General features: G+C 42.2%; 1 protein-coding gene across 4 annotated transcripts in view; it reads right to left on the bottom strand.

The window, feature by feature from the left end:
* Positions 1–8544: 8544 nt before the first annotated feature.
* The window catches only part of LOC123877717 (glycerol-3-phosphate acyltransferase 1, mitochondrial), a 64602-nt gene continuing 48180 nt past the window's right edge, over positions 8545–24966 (bottom strand). For 3 of the 4 annotated variants that reach the window (XM_045924574.1, XM_045924573.1, XM_045924571.1), the window contains 13 exons: positions 18720–18884; positions 16895–17076; positions 16033–16269; positions 15618–15710; positions 14461–14555; positions 13731–13966; positions 13129–13327; positions 12609–12793; positions 11879–12026; positions 11278–11480; positions 10486–10634; positions 9687–9832; positions 8545–9259 (listed from right to left, as the gene is read on the bottom strand). In XM_045924574.1, coding sequence (XP_045780530.1) covers positions 9066–9259; positions 9687–9832; positions 10486–10634; positions 11278–11480; positions 11879–12026; positions 12609–12793; positions 13129–13327; positions 13731–13966; positions 14461–14555; positions 15618–15710; positions 16033–16269; positions 16895–17076; positions 18720–18884 — 2232 coding nt within the window. In that variant the 3' untranslated portion in view covers positions 8545–9065. The remainder of the gene's footprint in view (positions 9260–9686; positions 9833–10485; positions 10635–11277; positions 11481–11878; positions 12027–12608; positions 12794–13128; positions 13328–13730; positions 13967–14460; positions 14556–15617; positions 15711–16032; positions 16270–16894; positions 17077–18719; positions 18885–24966) is intronic. The other variant, XM_045924572.1, reaches the window with a different exon arrangement.

Raw genomic sequence — 24966 nt, 5'->3', positions numbered from 1 at the left:
TCGTCGAATCATCCGAAGGACTTGTCCAGGGGAAAATACGACGGGGTCTTCCGTCGGCGCTATCGGCGACTCGAAGTATGCCTCCAAGTGTCGCTCGATGGCTTCTTCGTGCTGCACATCTGTGGTCGGGTTCGGTGTGAACTGCGTCTCCAGGTGGTCCGCAAAGATCTCCGCTCGGTCCTCGGCACGGTAGCGTGGGGTTCCGTCACCGGCCAGGAGGGGCCTAATCGGAGGCGGTTTCCCGGAGAGTCGGCGGCAAAGGCGGTGGATGCCGGACCAGTCATCGCCGGCTCGCTCGATGGTCATATGCCAAGACTCGTCAGCGATAGTTTGTAACGCTTCCGAGATCTTGGCGGCCAGAGCGTTGAGCCGCGTCTTCATGGTCGGGCACCGCTGGTTTTGCCATGTCCGGCGCAGTTTCCTCTTCTCCTCCAGCATCGCTTGGATGTAGGATGGGAGCTGGCGTGGTTTTCGCATGGCTGCAGTGTCGAGTCTGGACTCTCGAAGCGCGGTGGACATAGTCGCGCTGAGGTCCTCGGCGAGTCGGTCGACGTCTGCAGGGCTCTCCACTCTAAAGGACGGCGAATGCTTGGCCATGTGTTCGGCGAAGATTCGCCAGTCCTGGCGATGCTTTGGCGGAGGGAGAAGAGAAGTCATCGGCGTTGTCTTCAGCGTCAAGAGGACTGGTTGGTGGTCGGAGATGAGGTGGTCATCCAGTACGTCTAACGTCGGCGTGGCGGACAAGCCACAGGTGACGGCTATGTCGATGACGTCAGGCGTATATGCTGCGGCGTACGGGTAGTGCGTCGGGACCTCTGGCCCCAGCACCACGTACCCGTGGCGGTCTGCATCGTCCAGGAGGCGTCTGCCGTCCGGACACATGTGGTTGGAATTCCACGCCGTGTGTTTCGCGTTGAAGTCCCCGGCGATAATCGTGGGCAGTGGCGAGTCCAGCAAGGTGTGGACGTCAGCCACTGCGAGGCGATTCGTCGGCGGCTTGTAAAAGGCGAACACACGGGTGGGTTGGCGGTCAATGCAGACCTCCACGCCCAGTGCGTAGGTCGTCTGCAGCTGAGGTACTGGCAGCACTTGGTGGATGACATTCCGACGGACCAAAACTGCTAATCCCCGGTAAGCAGTCCCGATCGGCGAGGCGTGGTCCTCCCGGTAGACGTGGTATCCCGAAAAGTTCAACCGGTCTACTGGTCTGAGGTGAGTCTCGTTGATCAGGCCGATGTCCACTCGACGCTGAGACATCAGGTTCTTGAAAAGACGGGCTTTTTGTGACGAAAGCCCGTCGGCATTCCAGAATGCCACACGGAGCTCACTCAGAGCTGCAGAGCTCCATGATGCAAGCGAGGATCAGCGGGGCTGGATCCCGCTGCTCCTGGATTGCCAACAGAACCTGGTGTAGGGTGCCGATGACTTTGGTAAGTCTGGAGTCCAAGTGGCCGGGGGCCGGCTGAGGTGCCGGGCGCGGCGCGCCCTTCCGCTTCGCCTTCGTCTCCCTCGCGGGAGCGGCGACCACGGTGGGCTTGGACTGGGCGGCGGGCGGCGCGGGTGCAGCCGCCGTCGGGCGCTTGGTGGGAGGCTGTGGCGCGGCGGGAGCCGCGGATGCGGCCGCCGTCGGGCGCTTGGCAGAGGGCTGTGGCGCGGCCGGCGCCGTGTCTTGGCGCGGCTGCGCGCGCTTGCCACGTCTGCGGCGGCGCTTGCGGCCCGGTTGCTGCTGTGGCTGGTTGGCGGCAGCCATGAGCGAGCCGGGTGCGTCGGCCTCGGTTGTCGAGGCGGCGGCGGCGGCGCGCGCCGGTGCGGTGCGCGCGACAGTGCCCGCCCTACGGTTCCGCAGCTCCTTGCGGAACACGGGGCAGTTGGCGTTGTTCGCCGTGTGCGCGTCGCCACAGTTGGCGCACGTCGGCGGCTCCTCTTTGGGGCGCGGACAGTCCCTGGCTGCGTGGTTTCCCGCACAGGCCACGCAGACTAGGGGTCGGTGACAGTTCACCGAACTGTGCCGCCACTGCTGGCACCTGTGGCATTGGGCGGGCCCCTTCCTGCCACGCCAGGCCTCGATGATGATGCCGGGCATACAGAGGAGCTCATGCACCTCGTATATGCCCGGTGTGATGTCTGGAGTTCGCTGCAGCTGCGCGAACATGAGGCATCCAGGCCTGCCTGGACGCGCGGGGATCGTCCTCACGTGCTCGGGGACGTATCCAAGTTCGCGCAGCTCTGCCTCGACGAGCTCCGGCTCTGTGTTCGCCGGCAGACCGCGGATCGCGACTTTGAGGCTCCTTTCAGCCGGCAGCGAGTAGCAGAACCAGGAGATTCCGCTGGCGCTCTCCAGCTGCGTAAGGTAGCGCTGGATGGCGCGGAACTCCTGGTCCGACTTAGGTATGAAGCGGACGCCCTTGCCAAATGGGCGTCCGTTGGGAGCGTGGCCGAGGAGCCTCTTCAGCTCGCGGAAGTGGGTGGGCCAGTCCGGCAGCACCTCCACGATCAGCGGAGGGTAGCGGGCGGCCTTCGACTTCGGCGCCTTGCTGGGGTCGACGGTGGCGGCGGCGGCGGGCGCTGGCGCAGCGCGCACTGGAGCAGCGCCCGACGGGGTTGTCTTGGGCCTCTTTGCAGCGGCCGCAGCAGCTGCGTAGGAGGGGCCGGGCTCACTCGCCGGCGCGGTCTCCATGGGTTCCGGAGACAGGGCCGGCATATTTGGTGGAGTGAAGGCCGGTGTTTTCTCTCCTCTCCTTTGCGGCGGAGAGGGAAAACGGCCCACAGCGATGTTGTGCTGTGGGGCCGGGAAGCGCGGCGCGCGCGGCGACGGAGAGAGAGTCGCCGGCGCGGCGGGTTGGAGCGATGCGCGCGGCGCGGCGGTCGGTGTGGTCGCGGGCGCGGGCGCGGGTGCGGCGCGCGGGGCGGCGCTCGCGTCAGCGCGGGACGCGGCCGCTCCCGGGTCGGCGCGGGACGGCGCAGTGCGGGACTCGGCAGACGGCGCGGCTGCGCGCGGGTCGGGGCAAGGCGCCACGGCGCGGAGATCGGCGCGGGGCGCGGAAGCGCGCGGGTCGGCGGCGCGCGGATCGGCGGCGCGCGGGTCGGCTGAGCTAGCCGGCCAGGAGATGGCCGGCAGCGATGAGGCCGGGGAGGAAGGAGCCGGCGAAAGTGCGAGTGGGCTCGCGGCGAAGGACTCTTCGCCGGCGCCCACTGCCGGGCTGTGCAGGGCTGCTGCGGCGCGGGCGGCGAGAGTCGCCTGGCCCGACGCGATAATAGCCTCTAGGGTGTCCGATGATCGGACGAACACCCTGCGGCGGATGGGGCGCGGGCGCGTCGCGCGGCGCTGCGGAAGCGGCGGTGGCGGCATGAAGCACTTTCCGCGCGTTACCACCGGCTTCTTGAACGCATGCGCACAGCGCGAGTCGCGGACGCGAGAGCGCTATCGGAGCGCTGGCGGACGAAACGGTGGCGGTCCTTGCCTGGCGTGAGCCCGAGACAAGGGTGTCGGCACGTCGACCCCACCGGCCCAGCTCCCGGGGCTTGCCGCTTGTGGCAGACCGGGAGACTAGACCGGGAAGCACGAACGCGTGATTCCGAACCACCCCCGCTGGACGCAGTGAGTTTCGGACAGGCAAGTCGCGAAAATGGTCCGAAAGACTGTAAGCGGGCTCCGAACGCCGGTGCGCAAACGATTCGAGCGCACTCGACGGCAGACGGGCTCGTCTTAATAATCCTAAAAATGAGCTCGCATGGCTTTATATGGCGTTATCCCCACCGAAGGCATTCGGCAGTTGTTGCTGAGTGGCGCTCGGCTGTCAATGGCGCTGGCGTTGGCGTTCAATGGCCGCTAGGCTATGATTGGCCGGCGTTTGGCTCGGCTTGACTCGGATAGTCTGGTTGGCGTTGGCGCGTTGCGATTGGCTGAGGCGGTGTGGCGTTACAATATATAAATCTCCGTATTAGAATGTACAGGTAAAGTCCTTTCAAAATGATATCCCACTTAAGAGTATATAATTTTTTAACTTTAAAAATTGAAACACATATTTTTTTTGCGATATAACCACAAATGCACGATTTTCGATTTTTTTTTTCTTTTGCTATAAGACCTACCTACCTGCCAACTCTGCTAGACCAACTTCTAGATCAACGGGAAGTACTCTACAGGTTTTCTTGACAGACAGACGGACGGACGGACGCACGGACGGACAGCCAGATAGACAGACTATAAGGGTTCTGTTTTTCCTTTCGAGTTACGGAACCCTAAAAATCGTATATGCAGTGCGCACACTTGGTTTACACCCATAGACCTACGATTTTTCGACACCATGGATATAAAAAAGTGATATGTAGAAGGAATTGTAAAAATGAAACAAAAAAATATGCAAACTTTATTTTATTCACCTCTCGACTAATAAACTTTACATCCTTTCAGCTTCTGGCTAATAGATAGATAAATGTACAATGTACTTAAATTATGATACAAAAAAAATACAGCACGTTGCTTAAAATACCTGTCATATATTTGAAATGGTATAGCGCAAAAAAGTAGAGCTTGTCTATTTTGAAATAACGCGCCCCACCACCGCAATTTACACATGACTTACTACACAAAATTATGTAGTGGGGCGCGTCATTTCAAAATAGACAAGCTCTACTTAGGTATAGTAGGCACAGCGCATAACCGATTAGGCTCCTGTTTGTTGTTGTTGTTTATTTTAGTGGCTTTTTGTTGTGCCACACAGCACAATTCACTTCGCCAAAGACGCGTTGTTTGGAGAAAACACAAAGGAGGCTGAACGGTTTATTTACATCCAAGTCTTTTCTGGACAATCCCAGTCCGATTTGTGGTAACTGGACTAGATGGGTTATGATGTTAGTAAATAACCTACAACAACACAAAAAAAAATATTATGTACCTACAGGGTAGTGCGGGAGGGTGACAATCGTCACAAGTTGACAAATCACCGCAGCTCGATTCCGTAAAGCCTGCATCAATCATTATCACAATCGCAATTGGGATGATGACTATGCCAAAAATAAATTGTTTCTTAGGAATTATTAAATAGAGGGTCTTCCAAAATTCGTCAAATCCACGTCCGATGTTAAAGTTTGCTAACTATTTTAAATTATCGATTTAAATAAAAAAGTATGTCCTATTATGTCAAATGTCTATGATGTTACATCTGTGAATTTCATACAGGCGACCATACTAAGCGAGTATTTTGACGTTTGATAAAAGGTCACTGATTTGACTAGTAGTCATCATCCCTATTGATGTTATTGGCTATGCTATTCTTGTTGCAACAATACATTGGAGCCAATAGTGAGCGAGCGTCAACCAATTAGAGGTGATTGGGATCGTGACACTAGCTGTCATTCTATCGAGCTATTGAGCTCTCGTGTTACGTCCTCACACCCCTCCACAAACTATTCAGTTAAACGCGTTATGCCTATATAGCTCAAAAGATCAAGAGGTGTATGACTGCACGATGCCTACATGAGTGAGTGAGACAGTATAAGGAGATCTATAGAGTGCACTTTGTCTTTGCTCAGAGTTAAAACGAGATAGATTTATCTCTCTACATAAATCTGTCTCATTTTAACTCTGACTTAAGTCTGAGCAAAGTCACAGTGCGCTCTATAGATCTTACCTTAAGATTTTATACGCTGAAACTTTTCAGTTGGATATCCTACATCTTTTCTTTAGGTTGTTGATTGGATATCCAGTTTGATTTCACAGCATACAAAAATATTATGTATCACAATGTCTCTTCTACTCTAATAATATATATGACAGGTATCACAACAGATTATGGTTAGAACTTTTTTTACAAAACAGATTTCAAACATTTTTTTTTTAAATCTTAAACTAGATCACAAATAGGGTCAATTCACATTTCAAAACAGTCTGGGATATAATATGTCACAACTCAATTTTATTATTAGGTTACAAGGTACCTTACATAATTATAACACAGCCAGCTATTCATAATATACAGAGTGTTTCGTTTATTTGGAACTATTTTATTTTGGTGAACTCACACCAGAATAACAAAATAACTCTCACATTATTTTCGATTTTATGACTGGGATTTGAATTCAAAACTCATAGTGAGTCATCATATTCTACATATATGTCCACTGACTATATTAATATTATATTCTAAATTCTAACGGTATCCACATTGAAGGTATTCTATTTGAGAGGTTTGAAACTATTGAACAAAACACTCTGTATTAAACAAAAAGTTACCGCACGTCCGTTAAATGACAGACAGACAACACACCAGACAATTTGTCCTGTCGTCATAATCTGAGACTTTTTGTCGCGTCGCTAGATTGATTTTACCGTTGCCGTTGTAAACATTAAATGATAGACAGTTCTGAAAATTAGTAGACCTAGCATGAAATTTGACAGATAAAGTGACAATCGACAATCAATTGACACCTCTGATTAGCTAAAATGTGTATAGAAGTATACAATTTGTGCGTGCCCTAGGTTTAATGTACAGATCTTCATATAGGTTTATTATATTATAATGATTTTGAAAACAGAATCAATACAGTGGTCATCAAAAAACAAATGTTACTATTTTATAATAAATGCAATATTTTTGAGATTCACCATATAGCAACTAGTATTGATTTTGTTTTAATTTCATATAATAATTAATAATCACAGCTTTAGATATACGCGAAACAAAACTGTACATTTGTTGTAGGGACTTGTGGGAAGGTTCTGACAATAGTACCATGAACATACAAGTGCATGTCGTTAATAAAGACGTATTGCAAGTTAGAATATGGTGTTTGCCTATGTCATAAATAAATTATTTGTCAGTGAATTATTAAATAGACTACGTAAAATCCATGTCCTTTGTTAGTTTTTAATGTAATAACCATTTTAAATTATAGATTAAACTAAAAAAGCACGTCAAATCATTGCGACGTCACCAAGTTGCAACATATGCAGAATAGAAAATAAAAATTGTTGTCTGTTTTGCTATAGGATTTATAAATATTTATGGATATACTATGTACTAGCCACCTTTAGCTGCTATTCTCAACATACCAAATATAAGGAAAATCAATTCTTAAAACATGAAAAGAAAGTAACTCTTACATTCAAGTAAAAAAGTTCTAGAACTAAAACTTAACATAGCTTACTTCACACAAAGGTATTTTTTCATATAATATGAAGTATAATGTACACTATACACTAATATTATAAAGGCGAAAGTTTGTATGTGTGTATGTATATATGTGTGTGTGTATGTTTGTTACTCTTTCACGCAAAAACTAATAACAGACAGGTTTGGCTGAAATTTGGAATGGAGATAGATTATGCCCTGGATTAACACATATGCTACTTTTTATCCCGGAAAATCGCAGAGTTAAAACACACATTCTGAAAAGCCTAAATCCATGTGACCGAAATCCGGGCATCAGCTAGTATTTTATATACATTATACTTCATCATGTATAAATATTTTATACATTGTACTTTATCAATAAATTATACATTAAAGGAATAGGTCAAATAAACGCTTTCTTTTATTTTCAGAAGTAAAAACTTTAATTTAATCAATTTTCCTTCTATTTGAGCAGAGTATACTTTGCTACTACAATGCCATTTAGCTTAGTCAACTTACAAACTAATAAAAACTAGACTCCATCAAACATATCCCGATTTGACAGTTAGGGCTTCTTCATACTAAAGACTTTTTTCTCACAACTTTCTGTCTTTGGACCACCAGTTTTGTGTACAGTGCATATATTTTGAGATCTTACGCGCCATTTTAGCTGTGTCAACCATCACGTCAAAATTACGGTTCATTTTTTTCTCTCTCGTCTGGCTTTACAAAGATTAGCCAATGTCAAGTTTGTAGATATTTGTAACAAGTTAGGGAAACTATACAAGTATGGACTTCGTCTGTGCCGGCGCTCGCCGACACACGCGCAGCACCCCTTAGAGCGCTTCCCAGACAGTTTTAACAAAAAAAAAACACTCTAAAAAGGCAGAGCACGCGCGCCAACACCAACACAGACGAAGTCCGGTTCATCTTTAATATATGGACTTAAATCGTACTTTTGATATAACAGTTGACAAAGAGTTAAAATGGCGTGGTCTCAAAAGGTACACTAGGTTTACAGACTTGAATTGATTTCCTAAGTGAATTCGCCCCTAGGCCACGACTTGGCCGCTTTCAGCGATGAAAACAGATATATAAATACGTAAAAAGCAGCAAAATCTGCGACGAAATTATTAGGCTGGGACCATACTTATAACGTCATGTTAAAAGTATGATTTTGGCTTTATTAACGCCCCGCGTCTTATAACGTCGCCAAAGGTTGTGGCCCTCGAGTTTACACGCTAGTCAGTGCAAATGAGACAAGCATCTTTCTGCAAACATTCAAATATAGATTCTATCTTTTTCTCATAGAGTTGTTATTCACGTAAAATGCGTGAATTTTGAATAACTATTGTTTCCAAATAAGAATGCTATGTGGGACCAGGGTTTTTAGTTACTATTTAGTTTGACCCTACATAGCATTCTTTTAAACATAACATTATTTTTGTAAATTCCAACCTTTTTTGACAATAACTTAAAACATTTTTGCGATTAACTATTGAGTTACAGAACAGCAGTAAGGAGATGCTAACAAGAGACCTGTCTAATGTTGTAATCTATAGAACACACTTTGACTTTGCTTAGACTTGAGTTTCAGTTAAAACAAGATAGATTTATGCCAGCCATATAACTCTGTCTCGTTTTAACAGTGTCTCAAGTCTGAGCAAAGTCAAACTGCGCTCTATAGTCTATAGATCTCAGAATAACAGTTGACATCTACTGGTTGAAACAACAAAGGCCAATATTCAAATATCTGCAGCGGAACACTCGCAACATAGCACTTCCACACTAACTCTTTGCACAAACCACTTCACTATTTAGTAAATTTTTTTACACATCACATTTTTGGTCACACTTTGGGCACACTTGGTCACTGAAGATGACCAGAGGTCACACTTGGTCACTGAAGATGACCAGAGGTCATACTTGGTCACTGAGGATGACCAGAGGTCACTTCTCACAGCAGGGCGAGGTCATGTTGAACTGGTAAATGTTCGCGCACACATTGTGCATGGCATCCTCGTTATCATAGGGTGGACACACTCGGATCCTTCTCTCTCGTTGCTCTGTGTACATCTCTATGACGCCCCATTGGCGTAGAAGCCGCAGGCAGTTCCGTATCGCGTCCGTTGATACCGCTTCACCTGGAAGAAAAATGGAAATCAATACTAATATTATAAATACGAAAGTGTATGTGTCTGTCTGTCTGCTAGTTTTTCATGGACCAACAGTTCAACCGATTCTGATGAAATTTGATTGAGTTAGCTTACATTCCGGGACCTGATCCCATAGGCTACTCTTTATCCCGGAAAACTAAAGAGTTTGCCAAGGTATTCTTAAAGACCCATCTGTTTAACCAATTTATATGAAATTCGGTAAAGACTACAGAGCTAGCATGCGTCTCGGAAATTGACATAAGCAAATTTTTATCCCGGAAGATCAAAGAATTCCTACGCCTTTTAAAAACCGAAAGCCACGCGGATGAAGTCGCGGGCATCACCTAGTATACTAAAATTTCCCTGTGATGTAACCTGTACTGTACCAAATTTTATTATTAAAAAAAAATCTCACCATAAACCATTCTGTTCTGCGCGAAGCTTTCGAGCAGCGAGTCTAACGCGGCGCCCACGACCTCTTTCTGTGTCGCGTCGCGAACGCAGCGGCACGTGGCCGCGTAGCCCTCCAGTAGCGGCCTGATCGTCTGCACGAGCCGACGGCTGGAATTAGAAAAATATACGATTCAAAGAATGTCTCAAAATGGGTGTAAATTCAACAGGATTGAATATTTTTATACTCGACTAGCTGATACCCGCGACTGTGTTCGCGTGGCTGTAGGTTTTTTAAAATTCCCGTGGGAACTCTTTGATTTTCCGAGATAAAAAGTAGCCTATGTGCTAATCCAGGGTACAATCTATCTCCATTCTAAATTTCAGCCCAATCCGTCCAGTAGTTTTTGCGTGAAGGAGTAACAAACATACACACACACACACACACACACACACACACACACACACACATACAAACTTTCTCCTTTATAATATTAGTGTGATTACAAGTTAGTCTTTGACTGCGATCCTCATCTGGTGCTGATATTGCAGTCAAGGATAGTAGCGTACTAACTTGGAAGGGGTATACCGAATACCGGTTTCTATACAACATCTTGCCGGAACGCTAAATCGCTTGTGTGTGCATGCGTGTGTGTCTCTGTGTGCGTGAGCTTGTGTGGGCGCGCGTGTGCGTGCGTGTGTGTGTGTGTGTGGGTGTGTGGTGATGGGTGGGTGTATGGATGTGTTGGTGTGGGTGTGTGTGTGGTTAATATATCTATTCTACTTCTCTAGTGAAGTTTGAATTACATGAAAACTGCACTCACCGTTCCGCAAGCGCTTCCGGACTTTTGGATATTTTGTATTTGATGAGACGTGTGGGGTCAGGCCGAAATTCGTCTTCCTCGTCGTCATCGTCGTCGAAGTTCTTCGCGAACCGTCGCGACCAGCGCTGCTCTTCCAAAGCATCTGGGGCCTGGAGAGTGGAAAACAATTAAACAATGCTTTAAAATGATTTTACATACAACGTCATGTAATTTAACTTTATTTAATTTAAGATTATTTTTGTAAAAATCGCTAGCGAACCTTATTAATAAAAATAAAATAAAAATTAAAAAAAGTTTTATTAGATTAACTAGTTTGTAATCTTTATCACCTGTGTATCAGTGATTTAACTCAATCACCTGTATGACAGTAATTTTAACTTGATCACCTGTGTTAGTATTTTAACTTAATCACCTGTGTGTAAAGTTAAGTTAGTCACCTGTGTGTCAGTTATGTTAACTTAATCACCTGTGTGTAAAGTTAAGTTAGTCACCTGTGTGTCAGTTATGTTAACTTAATCACCTGTGTGTAAAGTTAAGTTAGTCACCTGTGTGTCAGTTATGTTAACTTAATCACCTGTGTGTGATTTTAACTTGATCACTTGTGTGTCAACGATTTTAATCACTTATCTGTTAAATTTTTTAACTTAGTCACCTGTGTGTCAATGATTTTAATTTAATCACCTGTGTGTCATTGGATTTAAGTTAATGATCTGTGTGCCAGTGAATTTAACTTAATGATCTGTGTGTTTGTTTATTTAATTATCTGTGTGTTCATGATTTCAACTTAATCACCTTTGTATCAGAGAGTATGTCCTGGGCGATAAGTTCTTCTAAAGCTTCCTGAAGGCGTTCTTCTATCCTGGTGCAAGGCGCACACAGAATAAACTCTTGGCTAAGAATCTCGCTGAGTTGCAGGGCTGCCTCCATTAGTTCCGAGTGTCTGACTGTATTTTCATCCGAGTTCTGTTTGAATACTATGCTTTCTAGGGCTGTCGCTGTAACGGAAATAATACATAAATAAAAATGTGAATAAAGATGAATTTATATATTATATGGAAAATCGAAACCAATTACTTTCTGGGCATGAGAGTTTTGGGGATTTTTGTGCATAACATTTTTTTTCTTATTCTGAGATTGGCTTGCGTTTGACGACAATCATGCTCAATAAAAAGCAATCATTAAATCTAGGTTGGAGTGCGCTTGCTTAGAATATACCTAATAACTCTAATGAAGTTTAAGTTAAGTGTTAATTAAGTGTACCAACTTTCTGCCAAATAAATTATTATCTTATTAATGGCAGGAAACACAGAGTTTTCAGTCAAGTCAGAAAGTGTGCAATAGTACCCCAATAGTACCCAATTTGAATAAATGACTTTGATTTTGACTAACTTACCCACTATAGCGGGCGCGGCGTAGTGCGCAACCAGCGCGTTGGCGTAATACGACAGTTCCAAAGCTGCCGGTACTGATGCATGAGCTCGTACAGTCCTGTTGGCACCACTGCCTTCCACACGCACCAGAGTGTTGCCCAGCATCTCCAACTGTAATCACGACATTTGCTCCATTAGATAGTGGCAGCATACAAACATTAGATGACGCTACTCACACGCATACGAAAAGAATCATACAGCGATCAGCATTGATATAGAAAAAAGTAAATATAGATGACAGATGATGAACAAAAGGACATCGCTCAAGTGGCCAGGTTTATTTAAAATGAAAACAAAAATATTTACTCTAAAATAAAATGTAAAACCTAAGCAATACCAAAGACTAATTTGAAATAAGGTCCAACTATTATTTTTGGGGCAGCTTTTGAAGCACTTATTACAAATCCTATAGATACTGGCGATCAGCCTCTGTAAGCCTGATATCATAGTAGCTAACAGTGATGTTACTAGATGGCGCCACTGGTGTCTTCGACCACTCACTACGACGTCTGTATCCCGCAAACGGAATGTTAACCTCAGAAGACTATATTATATACAAGTTCCAAGAATCATCGGCTGGACGCCCACTCGGAGGAAGATTGTTAAGATAAGATACTATTGTTATGGTTGCGCCCACATTACACTGCTCTCAATTAACGAATTTCCTCGAAAGATGATTCATTTCGCACTCACAGCCCGCTTGGTCACAAGATGGTCTTCGCCCGTGTAGCCCAGGTCCCGGCCGGCACGCTTCAGAGCCTTGCCCCGCTCGGACACGCTAGCCTGCAGCTGAGACAAGCTGCACCCGCGGCGTTGCTCGGTCAGCAGCACGTACGATACCACGTTCGTGCACATTAGGGCCGTTGATTGGGCTGCGTCTGTGGAGGAATTAAAAACAAAATATTTTTATTCAATTAAACTTTTACAAGTACCAAGAATCCACAAATACATCTACCACTGGTTTGGAATGCCTTCTATGAAACGAATTAATGAAGCTTGCGGAAGCTTTTCGAAGTAATGTACGTTTTAAGCTATAAAATATTACTTGTTTTAATGGTGTAGGAAATTATCGTGAGAAAACTTGCCAATCCGCACTTGACCAACGTGGTGAACTTTGGCGTTAACACTTCATTCTGAGATGCTAAATAGTGCTAAATAGTTGGCAGGCGATGGGTCGAGATAGTGATGATAAGAGTATATAGAGCAAATGTACCATAAACAAGATGTCTGCCGATGGCCTCCACCATCATCTTCTGGTCAGTGCTGACGTCATCTCCGAACAAGCTGCTGTGGCTATGGTTGTATAAGATCTGCCTGTCTAGATTCACGGCTAGGTTGTTGTTTGGCGGCGTTAGGGCCCTCTCTATTGGTGCCTTCAAGTAGTTGTACTTTTGGAATGAGGTCACTAATTCCTGCAAAGAGAAAAAGACAATTTTTTATATTTGACGATTCATTCTTTGCTAAAGAAAAAGTGACTGAATTTTTCCCTATATTTGACAAAAAAGAGGGTATCTGACTCCCTACTAAGTCGAAGATATTTCACTTTACTAACTGACTTCAAAAAAAGGAGGGGGTTCTCAATTCGCCTGTATATTTTTGTATGTTTGTTAATCACGATAAATCTCTACGCGGACATCTAAATTATTCGCTGAAATTATTTCAATAATAGCATTGACTTTGCTCAAACTTTCATTTAAAACGAGACAGGTATATGCCAGAGATAAGCTGTCTTGCTTTAACAGTGTGTTAAGTGGAGCAAAGACACAGTACTCTATAGATGTCAGCCTATTTGGGCATGTTCAATTGGTGACATACCTTGAGTGATATAGGCTGGTTGAAGTCCACTCGTATGCTGCCATGATTGGTGTTCAGGGTCCTCCATATTCCCCTCAAGGCGGACCAGAAGGTCTCCATCTGTTTGGGCATGCCCAATTGTTCTCGCACGAAGTTCCCGTCCACCAGGCGATCATAGTTCAGAGTCACAGGCACCAACAGAGCGTCGTCTATTGTACCGTCGTTGTATGCGTCCATTATAACGGAGAGGATTCCCGCTGTTAGAAATCACACTAATATTATAAAGACTAGTTTGTATGTGTGTGTGTGTGCGTGTGTATGTGTGTGTATGCATATGTTTGTTACTCTTTCACGCAAAGCTATTCACGTATTTGAAGGTTGAAATTCAGAATGGAGATAGATTATACTCTGGACTAACACATACTACTTTTTATTCCGGAAAATCAAAGAAAATGGGCATAGGTTTTTAAAATCCCTTGGTACAACACCAAGGGATTTTAAAAACCTATGCCCATGCGGACGAAGTGGCGAAAATCAAATTACTTTAAAAAAAAGGTGGTCTATCGCAAGTCCAGCGTACTTGAATAAGTAGAGATCAGTGGTAGTGATAGAGAAGAGATATCAAGTTGACATACCTCGAATATATCCTTTTCGAGTATGCATTAAACAAATCTGTCATCAGATGGTAAAAATAAAATATTACTTCAGATAAATGTTTGAAGATTCGATAAGTTATGGTTTGATTAGTTACCTTTAGGTAACTGCGGTTTCCCGGTCCTGGTGCGTCCGCCTTCGATAAAGAACTCTAGATTGTTATTTGCTGCCAAACTGTTGAGGATGTATGCCCTGCAACAAAATCATTGATATAATATTTTAACCTTGAATCTTGAATCTTAAGATAAGTTAGGGGCCGTTCAAGTATACGTAAGCACTATGGAGGGGCGGGGGGGGGGGGGGGGGGGGGGGGGGGTCTTTGCTTTGCTTATTTTTGATGACATGGGGGGTGGGGGGATCTAGATAGTGATTACGTCAGCAGTAATTATTTACTTTTTTACACATAATATCGCAACCCACACATTGTCTATGTAGAAAACGAAATGCATTTTCGGGGATTCCTACAAATAATTTAGGTACTCGCTTAGAACTGTGTAGGGGAATTACCGCGCGCTATTCACTTTTCAATTTTTTTTCCGTCAATTTATTGTTTTGTTTCGATACGATTGACAATTTGACGTGTTATCCTTATTTCTAGACTTATAACTGCTGCTCATAAATCAATCAATTGTACGTCAATGTCAATGTTTACGTAAGCATGGGGGGGGGGGAGAGGTAAGAGCTTTGCTTATTTTTGCTGACGAGGGGGAGGAGTGGTTAATAATTGCAAAAAATCTGCTTTTAAAGTTAACAATGGCCAGCAAGAAATATTGTACATCGACCTTTAGTTATTGTACATCGGCTTTCTGATTAGTAGAGCGCTGTCTCTGTCACTCAATCCTGTGACGTTTTGTCGATCTCAACGACAGAGACAACGCTCTACAAAAGCGCTATCTCTTTCCAAAGGTCGATGTACAATATTTCCTGCTGTGTACTGTACGTAATTATCACATTACATCAATCAACTTACAAATTCAACGATTAAAAATCATAGAAGTGTGCAACGGCACTTAATTGTTTTTGACTTTGACTTTAACTTGTTGCAATTTAGTATTTTTGATGGTTTAAAAGGCATTTCAGCATGACTTTCACAACAATTTAGTATTTTTGATGGTTTAATAGGCATTTCGGTAGGCTATTCCCGTATACGAAACCTCCCGTTTAAGCCAGATATGTTAGACTTAAACCAATTTAGTTTTCAGAGATATAGATAGCACATAAACATTCAAGTCCATTAAGAATGAAATAGCATACCTAAGAGCAGATTTATAAATAGGATCTCCGTGATATTCCGAGCCGTCGACTCGACGTCTGATGAAGAAAGCACCACAGCCGCGTAAAAACCATCTATAACAGACAATAAAGGCACTAAAGTAAGAAATATGTATAGTAAACGCCAAAAAGTAACTAAACTTATACCGGCTTCCCACGGTGCGTGATATTGCAGACAGACGTGAACCAGCCCGCACCAACACACCATGGGAAGAGTTTTTTTTTTTAGTGGTGGAACTGACTGGGAGGCGCTCTAAAGAGCCGCCGCGCGTGTGTCGGCGGGCCCCGGCACAGACGAATTCCATACTTATATAGTTTCCCTAACTTGTAAATAACTACAAACTTGACATTGGCTAATCAGCGTATAGCCAGACGAGAGAGAAAAAAAAACACTCACCCAAAGAAAGGTATCCTCATATTGTCGCCGGCGGCAACCAGCGGTGGCCTCAGCCCAGTCAGATACAACGTGAAGGTCACTAGTATGTAGTCGAAGTGCGAGCGATGTAGCGGCACAAACACTAGCGGCAAGCCGGCGGCTTTGGCCCTGCGCAAGCGCTCAACGCAAGCCGCCCGAGTACCGCAGCCGCCGCCAGCGATACGACGAACCGCTTTGTGACACACCCAGGCAACCAATCTGGAAGTAAAGAGAACCAACAGTTAGACCATAGACATGTTACGTTCATACTAGGTTAGAACAAGTGTAAATTAAAAATTTATAACACCCCCGACGAGTGAAGGTGAAGTAACTAGAAAAGAGCTGATAACTTTCAAACAGCTGAACCGATTTTCTTGGATTATAGCTAAGAACACTTCAAGAACACAACAAGAAGCCACCTTTCAAACAAAAAAATAAATTAAAATTGGTTCATTAGTTTAGGGTGCCACAGATACACACGTCAAACTTATATTATAACACCCCCTTTTTGGATCGGGGGTTAAAAAACCAGTTGAAAAAACCGGTCAAATGCGAGTCATACTCGCACACCGAAGGGTTCCTTACCATCGTACAAGATATATAAAACTTTTATGCACACTATTAACTTTTATCAAAAAATAAACCGGTAAGAGCGGGTATAAGACCTACCTTCCTGCCAAATTTCATGATTCTAGGTCAACGGAAAGTATCCTATAGATTTCTTGACAGACACGACAGACAGACAGACAGACAAAAAAGTGATCCTATAAGAGTTCCTTTATTCCTTTTGAGGTATGGAAACCTAAAAACGACCAAAACTGTCAAAATTAAGAGTTTCTGTTACCTTAGAACATGTGTGGACATGGCAGATGAGATATTGGCCAGCACTTTCATAGCCCGCGCTTCAACACGTCTCCTAGTGGTTGTGTATGTGTCTTCACTTTTATGCGTGCCATTCGCCATCTTCTTCATCTCCTCATGAGTCGTATCTTCTATCGCGCGCTGGAACCGCTCGTCTTTCACCACCTGCAATATAGCTGATGTTATAAAGGGAAAGTTAGGTAAGCTTTGTTTATATTTTGTTTCTATTTTATGGTTCGACTCTACTATCGGGATTCAGCAAATGATTCGTGATAACGCGAATTGTGTGGTGTGGAATGTGTGTGGAAATGTGTGGCAATGGGAATGCTGCCTATGTCAAAAATAAATTATTTCTTAATAATTATTGAATAGCGGGTCTTCAATATTTATCATGCAAAATGTCGGAAAAAATACCCGAGTACGGCACCCTCGGTTCACGAGTCTGACTCGCAATTGGTCGGTTTTTTGATTCCAATCATGTTGAGCAACTAATGTAATATACAACTGTAAGCTTAGACCAAAAGGGGCGTTATAATTTAACTATTTTTATGAGTTATTAAATGTTCCTTCATATTAAGCTTGCGCGAGGACATAAGCCACAACGCGTAGAGGCTTATCAAGAGTTTTAATCTTTAAATAACCTAACTGCAATATTAATTTGACCGGGGCGCAATTGCTATTGCAACCACTCAATCAAATTGGCGACCTAAACACAAAAGTATTTAATAGTCGTTGAGTCTCGAGTCGGAGCGAGACTGGCTTAAAAACCGTCAAGCAGCCGTATTTATACAAATCGATTCAAGATGGCTGCTCGGAAGCGATCGTGTGACGTCGAATGAGTCAAATATCTGTTTTATTATTTTAAATTTTAAATAGTTTTTTTTGAAAAAGCTAACAGTCGGCCATCCAAATTGGGTCGTTCGACCTCGAGCGACGAAAATAAATATTAGGCCAGGTTGTCCAGAATACTAATAGGGGCACGGTTGTTCGTAATACTACGGGACCAGGGTTGTCCCGACACATTTTATTCTAGGACCAGGGTTGTCCCTTAAAGGGTGTTGAATGAGTGGACCAGGGTTGTCCCAACACATTTTATTCTAGGACCAGGGTTGTCCCTTAAAGGGATGAGTGGACCAGGGTTGTCCCAACACATTTTATTCTAGGACCAGGGTTGTCCCTTAACTTCGAACTATATTCATTTGTGAACTATATTTTGTATGCTTTAAGTGGATTTTTGCGTTAATTCTATCCCACTTTCTGAACTGTAAGCTTAGACCAAAAGGGGCGTTATAATTTAACTATTTTTATGAGTTATTAAATGTTCCTTCATATTAAGCTTGCGCGAGGACATAAGCCACAACGCGTAGAGGCTTATCAAGAGTTTTAATCTTTAAATAACCTAACTGCAATATTAATTTGACCGGGGCGCAATTGCTATTGCAACCACTCAATCAAATTGGCGACCTAAACACAAAAGTATTTAATAGTCGTTGAGTCTCGAGTCGGAGCGAGACTGGCTTAAAAACCGTCAAGCAGCCGTATTTATACAAATCGATTCAAGATGGCTGCTCGGAAGCGATCGTGTGACGTCGAATGAGTCAAATATCTGTTTTATTATTTTAAATTTTAAATAGTTTTTTTTGAAAAAGCTAACACAACTAATCCAAACATCATGTCTGATAGCTTTAATAGTTATTGAAAGAATCGGCTTTGACAAACAGACGGAAGTACAAAGTCGCGCCATAAGTTTTCAATTTTTACCATAATATGGTACGGAACTCTAAAAAATATATATAAAGGTAACTTACACTAGGAACTACATCTTTGAAGTCATATTTGACGAGGTGCACACACTGGGCCAAGTCGCACAAATACCGCGCCACTACGCCGCCATTGGCAAACGTTTGGCGGCCAATGTCCAATATGTTGATCACGGATCCCGACGCTTCCGATTTCGGGTCCTTCCATGACTCCTGTAATAGAAGAAAATATGTACTTTTAATGAAATGTTCCAGTATGTTTGCGGAGAATTGCGCAGTTTCTTCTCAATCATGCGGAAGAGGATCAATATTCAAAAAAAAAAATCGTTTATCCACACTAAATCGAATTTATTGAACGATTTTTTGAATCGAAATTTCAAAATTGAAGTTTTGACATGACATATAAACTAAAAGGATCGTTTATTGTTAGATCGTGGAACTGGATGATTAGTTGTAGCAATCGCGCTCTGATTGAATAATTTATTTTGCCATTCGATTTTTTAGAATAATACTCTCAGATAATCTCTAGGCGTTGAACCTCTGTTTTCACGTAGGTTTTTGGGAGGAAATTCTAATAATTCGTTAAAAATATTTATATGTAATACTTGCTTTTTCTGGCTGACGCTTATGATAGACAGAACTTTAATTTTATTTATTTGTATAAATGAGGAAATAAGGTGTAAATATAGATGATATTTAGAAACTTTATATAAACAGCCAATTAATTATATTATTAAACCACTGTTGTAATTAATTACATACAAACATTGACTTATTATATTACTTCGTATCAATGCATACAAAACAATGTAATGATTAAAATATTATAAAAATTAAAAACTCGTGCGTCAAAAAGTTAAAAGACGTATAAAATATTAACATACTTACAAGATACGTTGATTGGAATCAGAAAAATAAACACCACTAAAACTGGATACAAAAAATAGCTAAAAGACGTCAGTAGTTTTAATTTAAACGTTGCGGGAAATGACATGGAAACCAATTCCTTGTAGTTTATTTGGAATGTGGTACGGCTAGCCTAGTGTTAATTACTCAATCCAATTAACTCGATAAGGTGAAATTCACGTAGAAAATTGCGGTCGCTAAATCAAACGTACAAACATGAATATGTCCTTATGAACAATAGATAAGTGTGCGTGGTCTGCTTATAAAATGCATTGTTAATTTAATTGGAGGGGAAAGGGGAGAGTTCGTTATGATTTGCATGGCTAAAATTCTTTTTAAAAAAATGTAAGGTATAGGCAGGTATAGTAGTAATGCGTATATTGATATATTTTTTTTTTTTTTTGGGTTTTCAGCCTTTACGAATTAGATTTTTCTTTCAAGTTATTGTTTATTTTATACCGACATTTAAAGTAAAAATTCTTTTTCTCCAAGATTAAAAAAAATGTGTAGGTATATGATATAAGTAGTAACAAGAGGAAGAAGAAGCTCAGAGTCCGGAATTTTTAAGACAACTGTTCTCACATGCTACGATATCGCGAGTGGCATGAAACTATCGCTTATGTGCAAAAGTCGTGGCCCCGCGATTAAGCATGTCCAATCTCTTTTCAAAAGAGTCTAATTGTCCACTATCATCCATGACGCGCCCCTATTGGCATTCGATCATCAAACAATATCCAAGCATTGTCAACGCGACAAACTATGGGACATTCATTCCACAGGTACGTTCATTCATACATTGAACGGCACAGTTCGCAATGGCCGCCTATATTCCAAATATAAACTTGTCCGCAAGAGTGGCGTGACTTGAGCGGGCCAATCAGCGCTCGCGACGCCACGCGGTACGACGACCTCGCATCATAGTAAACATATATACCTACTTTATATTACATACTCATAGTAGGGTTGACGGGTCATACATAGCCTCGATAGCTCAACGGTTGAGGAGCGGACTGAGTTCCGAAAGGTCAACCGTTCAAACCCCACCCGTTGCACTATTGTCGTACCCACTCCTGGCACAAGCTTTACGCTTCATTGGAGGGGAAAGGGGAGTTTTAGTCATGATTAGCATGGCTAATATTCTTGCACACACACAATATAATAATAACTTGCATACACAAACATATACATACTTATAACAGAAAACATAGAAGTCAAGAAACTATACATGAGGGTGCATGTTACAAAGGCGGCTTTATTGCTTTTGCTTTGGTGAAAAAATTAAATGACCAGAGCGCGGGATGGTGCACAAACTTATAAGTAGTACCTATCTACAGTAATAAGTAAGTAGCATAAGTAGTACGTACAGTAGTAAGTAGTAGATTTTGTATCAATTTCTGGTAGGTATACGAAAAGGTATGATATATTTTAATAGACCCAAAATAATCCATAACAGTTTCTACACGGCATCTTAGCGATTAGCGAAATATACATTTTTGACTTAAAAATCCTTCATATCATCCACATCAACTTTCGCCGGCCCACTACTGAGAACGGATCTTTTCTCCAAATAAGAAGGGTATTTTCCAAAGAAAAACAAAGGTAAGCGACGCGCTATGCATACCTAATGCAAGGCATTCACGCATTTCTTCGCGACAAACTTCCTCCAATTAGTTTGCCTCTTATACCTATCAAGCCTAGGAAAAATATGTTATAATTGATGGACGATGTACAGTATTATGATATTATAAATGACCTTGGTGACCATGGCTGTGCCGTTAGAATAATAACTAGCCATGGCCTAAGTCCTAAACCAGACTAGATTTAACCACAATTTTCAGAGACCGAACTGAATGGCGATTTTAGTGAGGTTACAAACGAAGCCTACCCTAGCACTTCTCCTTTCAGCAAAGGTTGCCTGGTAGAGATTGCTTCAAGCAATAAGGCCGCCTTTGTTTTTCTGTTTTCTTCTTTCTGTGTTGTGATCCTTTACATGTGTTTTTGTGTGCAATAAAGTGTTTCTATCTATCTATTTATCTATCTAAGCGAGCAATAAATTGAAAGTACATAGTTCATAGAAGAGAATTAAAACTAATTTTGGACATCCCTATCACACTCATCATTGACGTGTATAATTAGCGAATTGAATAATTAATATATTTGTATCTATGTGTGTGTCTTTATACAAAATTGTCTTTAACATAATATTTTATGTAGTAACATAATGAATAATGATAATAAAATTAATGTATCTTTTCGTGACAAAGTATTTAAGTATCTAAATGATGTTACCTTATATAAAGTACACCTGTTATTATCTAAATGTATACCTATTACTAATTTTCTCAGAAAACTATATTTTTTAACTCGGAACTAATTTTCCGAGATAAAAAGTATCAGTCTCCAGGATGCAAGCTATCTCTGTACCAAACGTCTAAATCGGTTAAACTAATGGACCTTGAAAAGTAAAAGATAGGCACTCTTTCCGAATATCAGTATGGATTTAGTCACAAAATTTGGAAAAAAAAAATGATTTCATTCTGAGAGGCACTGAAATATCCGAAAGTGAAGCGAAATAAAACTATTCAAAAAAGTAAAGGTCGACGATCGAAATTGCAAGTAGGCAGGTTGACGTAAGAAGATAACGGTAAAAGATCTGCCCACCATAATTTGCAAGCATTCATAGTAATGACTCTTTTCTGATACTATAATTGGAGTAGCGATATCATTTCACAAGATAACTTTATCCCAACTCTGAGATAATATAAGATAGAATAGAATAGAAATATATTTTATTCAATCAAACTTTTACAAGTACTTTTGAATCGTCATCTACCAGTGGTTCGGAATGGCTTTCCTACCGATAAGAACCAGCAACACTCGGCGATTAGTCTTTTCAAGGATTTCATATATTATGTAGGTACAATGCATGATGAAATTACGCGCGTCTTATTAACTTTTTACAAACACATTCTTGTGTTCGAACATCACATGGATAAAGTTGACTAGTAGTATAATGAGTCTAGTTTAAACATAATCATAATAGTTTGGAAGTCTCATGTTTAAATATTATAGACTAGCGACCCGCCCCGGCTTTGCACGGGTGGACATTTATTTTTTCTATTTTCCGGGATAAAATATAGCCTATACGGATTCGGAAAAATCCCTCTAAGTAATGTTAAAAGAAATTTTGAAATCGGTCCAGTAGTTTTTGAGCCTATTCAATACAAACATACAAAAATACAAAGGTTTCCTCTTTATAATATTAGTATAGATGTAGGTTGCTAAGAGCATGATACCTACTTCGCAGTGCAAAACATTTTATTGCTAAATTCCGCATGATTTGTCACACTTCACACTATCTATACTAATAAATAAAATTGGAGTGTCTGTCTGTAATTTCGAAATAACTACCTCATATTAAGCTCATATGGTTATTTGAACGATACCATAACTGAATCACACGTTTTTAAAATTTTTGTCTGTCTGTCTGTCTGTCTGTCTGTCTGTCTGTCTGTCTGTTTGAAAAGGCTAATCTTTGGAACGGCTGAACCGATTTTGACGGGACTTTCACAGGCAAGTAGAGGATTGACCAGGGCGTAAAATAGGCTACTTTTTTAACCGACTTTTAAAAAGGGAGTTGTGTTTTTCTACCTATGTACACCGAAATCTCCGAGATTTCTGAACCGATTTGCGTCATTTCTTTTTTAATCGATAGAGGAACTTTGCGACATTGTTTCATAAAAAATTTGGAGTCCAACTCCTCAATCCTGATGCTGCAGGGGATCTGACCAATCCACGCGGGCGAAGCTGCGGGCATCAGCTAGTAATATTATAAAGGCGAAAGTTTGTGTGTATGTGTGTGTGTGTGTGTATGTTTATTCATCCTTCACGCAAAAACTACTAGACGGATTTGGCTGAATTTTGGAATGGAGATAGATGATATCCTGGATTAGCACATAGACTACTTTTTATCCCGGAAAAACAAAGAGTTCCCACGGGATATCAAAAAACCTAAATCCACGCGGGCGAAGTCGCGGGCATTGGCTAGTAGGAAATAAACCTAATAATAGTGTATTATAAATTAAATGAATTACTGCGAGTATATAATTAGTAATCTTCTAGTGATTAATACTCTGAAAATTATAAACAATGTTACAGGGAAAACTAAGGTGAAACGATGTATGAATCAATAATATTCATGTATCAACTATCAACCTTGTATCCTTTCAGTAGAATTACATTATTGATCTACTAACCAAAGCGGATGGTGCATATCGCTTGATGCATGTTGCACCATAAAGATTCGTCTGGTTTAGCGGATTATAGCAAACCAGAGAATGCCCGCGACCTCGTCCGCGTGGATTTAAGTTTTTAAAGATCCCGTGGGAACTGTTTGTTTTTCCGGGATAAAATTCCTATGTCAATTACAGGGACGCAAGCTACCAAATTTCATACAAATCGGTTAAGCGGATGGGTTTTTTTTTAATTTTCGGGATAAAAAGTAGCCTATGTCCGTCCCCGGGATATAAGCTAACCCTGTACCAAATTTCGTCAGAATCGGTTAAACTGTTGGCCGTGAAAAGATAGCAGACAGACAGACACACTTTCGCATTTATAATATTATACTAGCTTTTGCTCGGTGCGCGAGCTGCTAAAGCAGCTCGCGTGACGTGGTAAGGTTAATTTAATTATATAAAACCAAATTGATTTATTAAGATACAAAATTCACCCCGAAAACACCATAAAACGACACCCACATCGATTTTTTTCTTAGAAAATGCATGTCCGCCATCTTGGATTTCAAAATAAATGTCGTTATCAAAATCAGCACCGTGGAAAACTCTGAAAACGACATCCATATCATTTTTTGTAAAAAACGGGGTAGTTGAGGTTAATAAAGTAGGGTGCGTGGGTGCGCGGACCACTAAAGTGGTCCGCGAGCATGCAGAGATTGTTCCACCGAGTAGACCTTCGGACCCTGATCATCTTTTGCCAAGAAACCACTCTTCCATCTTTTATAGCCTCCGAGATAGACACCGACGAAATTTGTACGGCGGCCATCTTGTTTTTCCAAAATTTTCCACTTTTTCTATTAATCGTTTAGTACATTCTTCAAAGATTGCGAGTTTAAACGAAATCGGTTGGAAAACAAAAGAGTTGCAAAAATCACGTCGGTCGCCATATTGTTTTTCTGAAATGTCATAATTTTTCCCTACTCATATCGTGCACCCGAACATATCTCCCGAACATCATCGTATCGTTTATTGTTTCTTTCTAGAAGAATAAAACATAAAATATTCGCCATACAAAATGTATGGAAAAATAAATTCCGCCATTTTGAATTTTTTTTCTATTCATCGAGTAGACCTTTGGATCCTGATCCTCTTTT

Source organism: Maniola jurtina, chromosome 24 (genome assembly GCF_905333055.1).
Source record: "Maniola jurtina chromosome 24, ilManJurt1.1, whole genome shotgun sequence".
NCBI classification, from domain to species: domain Eukaryota; kingdom Metazoa; phylum Arthropoda; class Insecta; order Lepidoptera; family Nymphalidae; genus Maniola; species Maniola jurtina.
The sequence above is the reverse complement of the archived record's forward strand: the minus strand, read 5'-3'. Positions and strand labels throughout refer to the sequence as shown.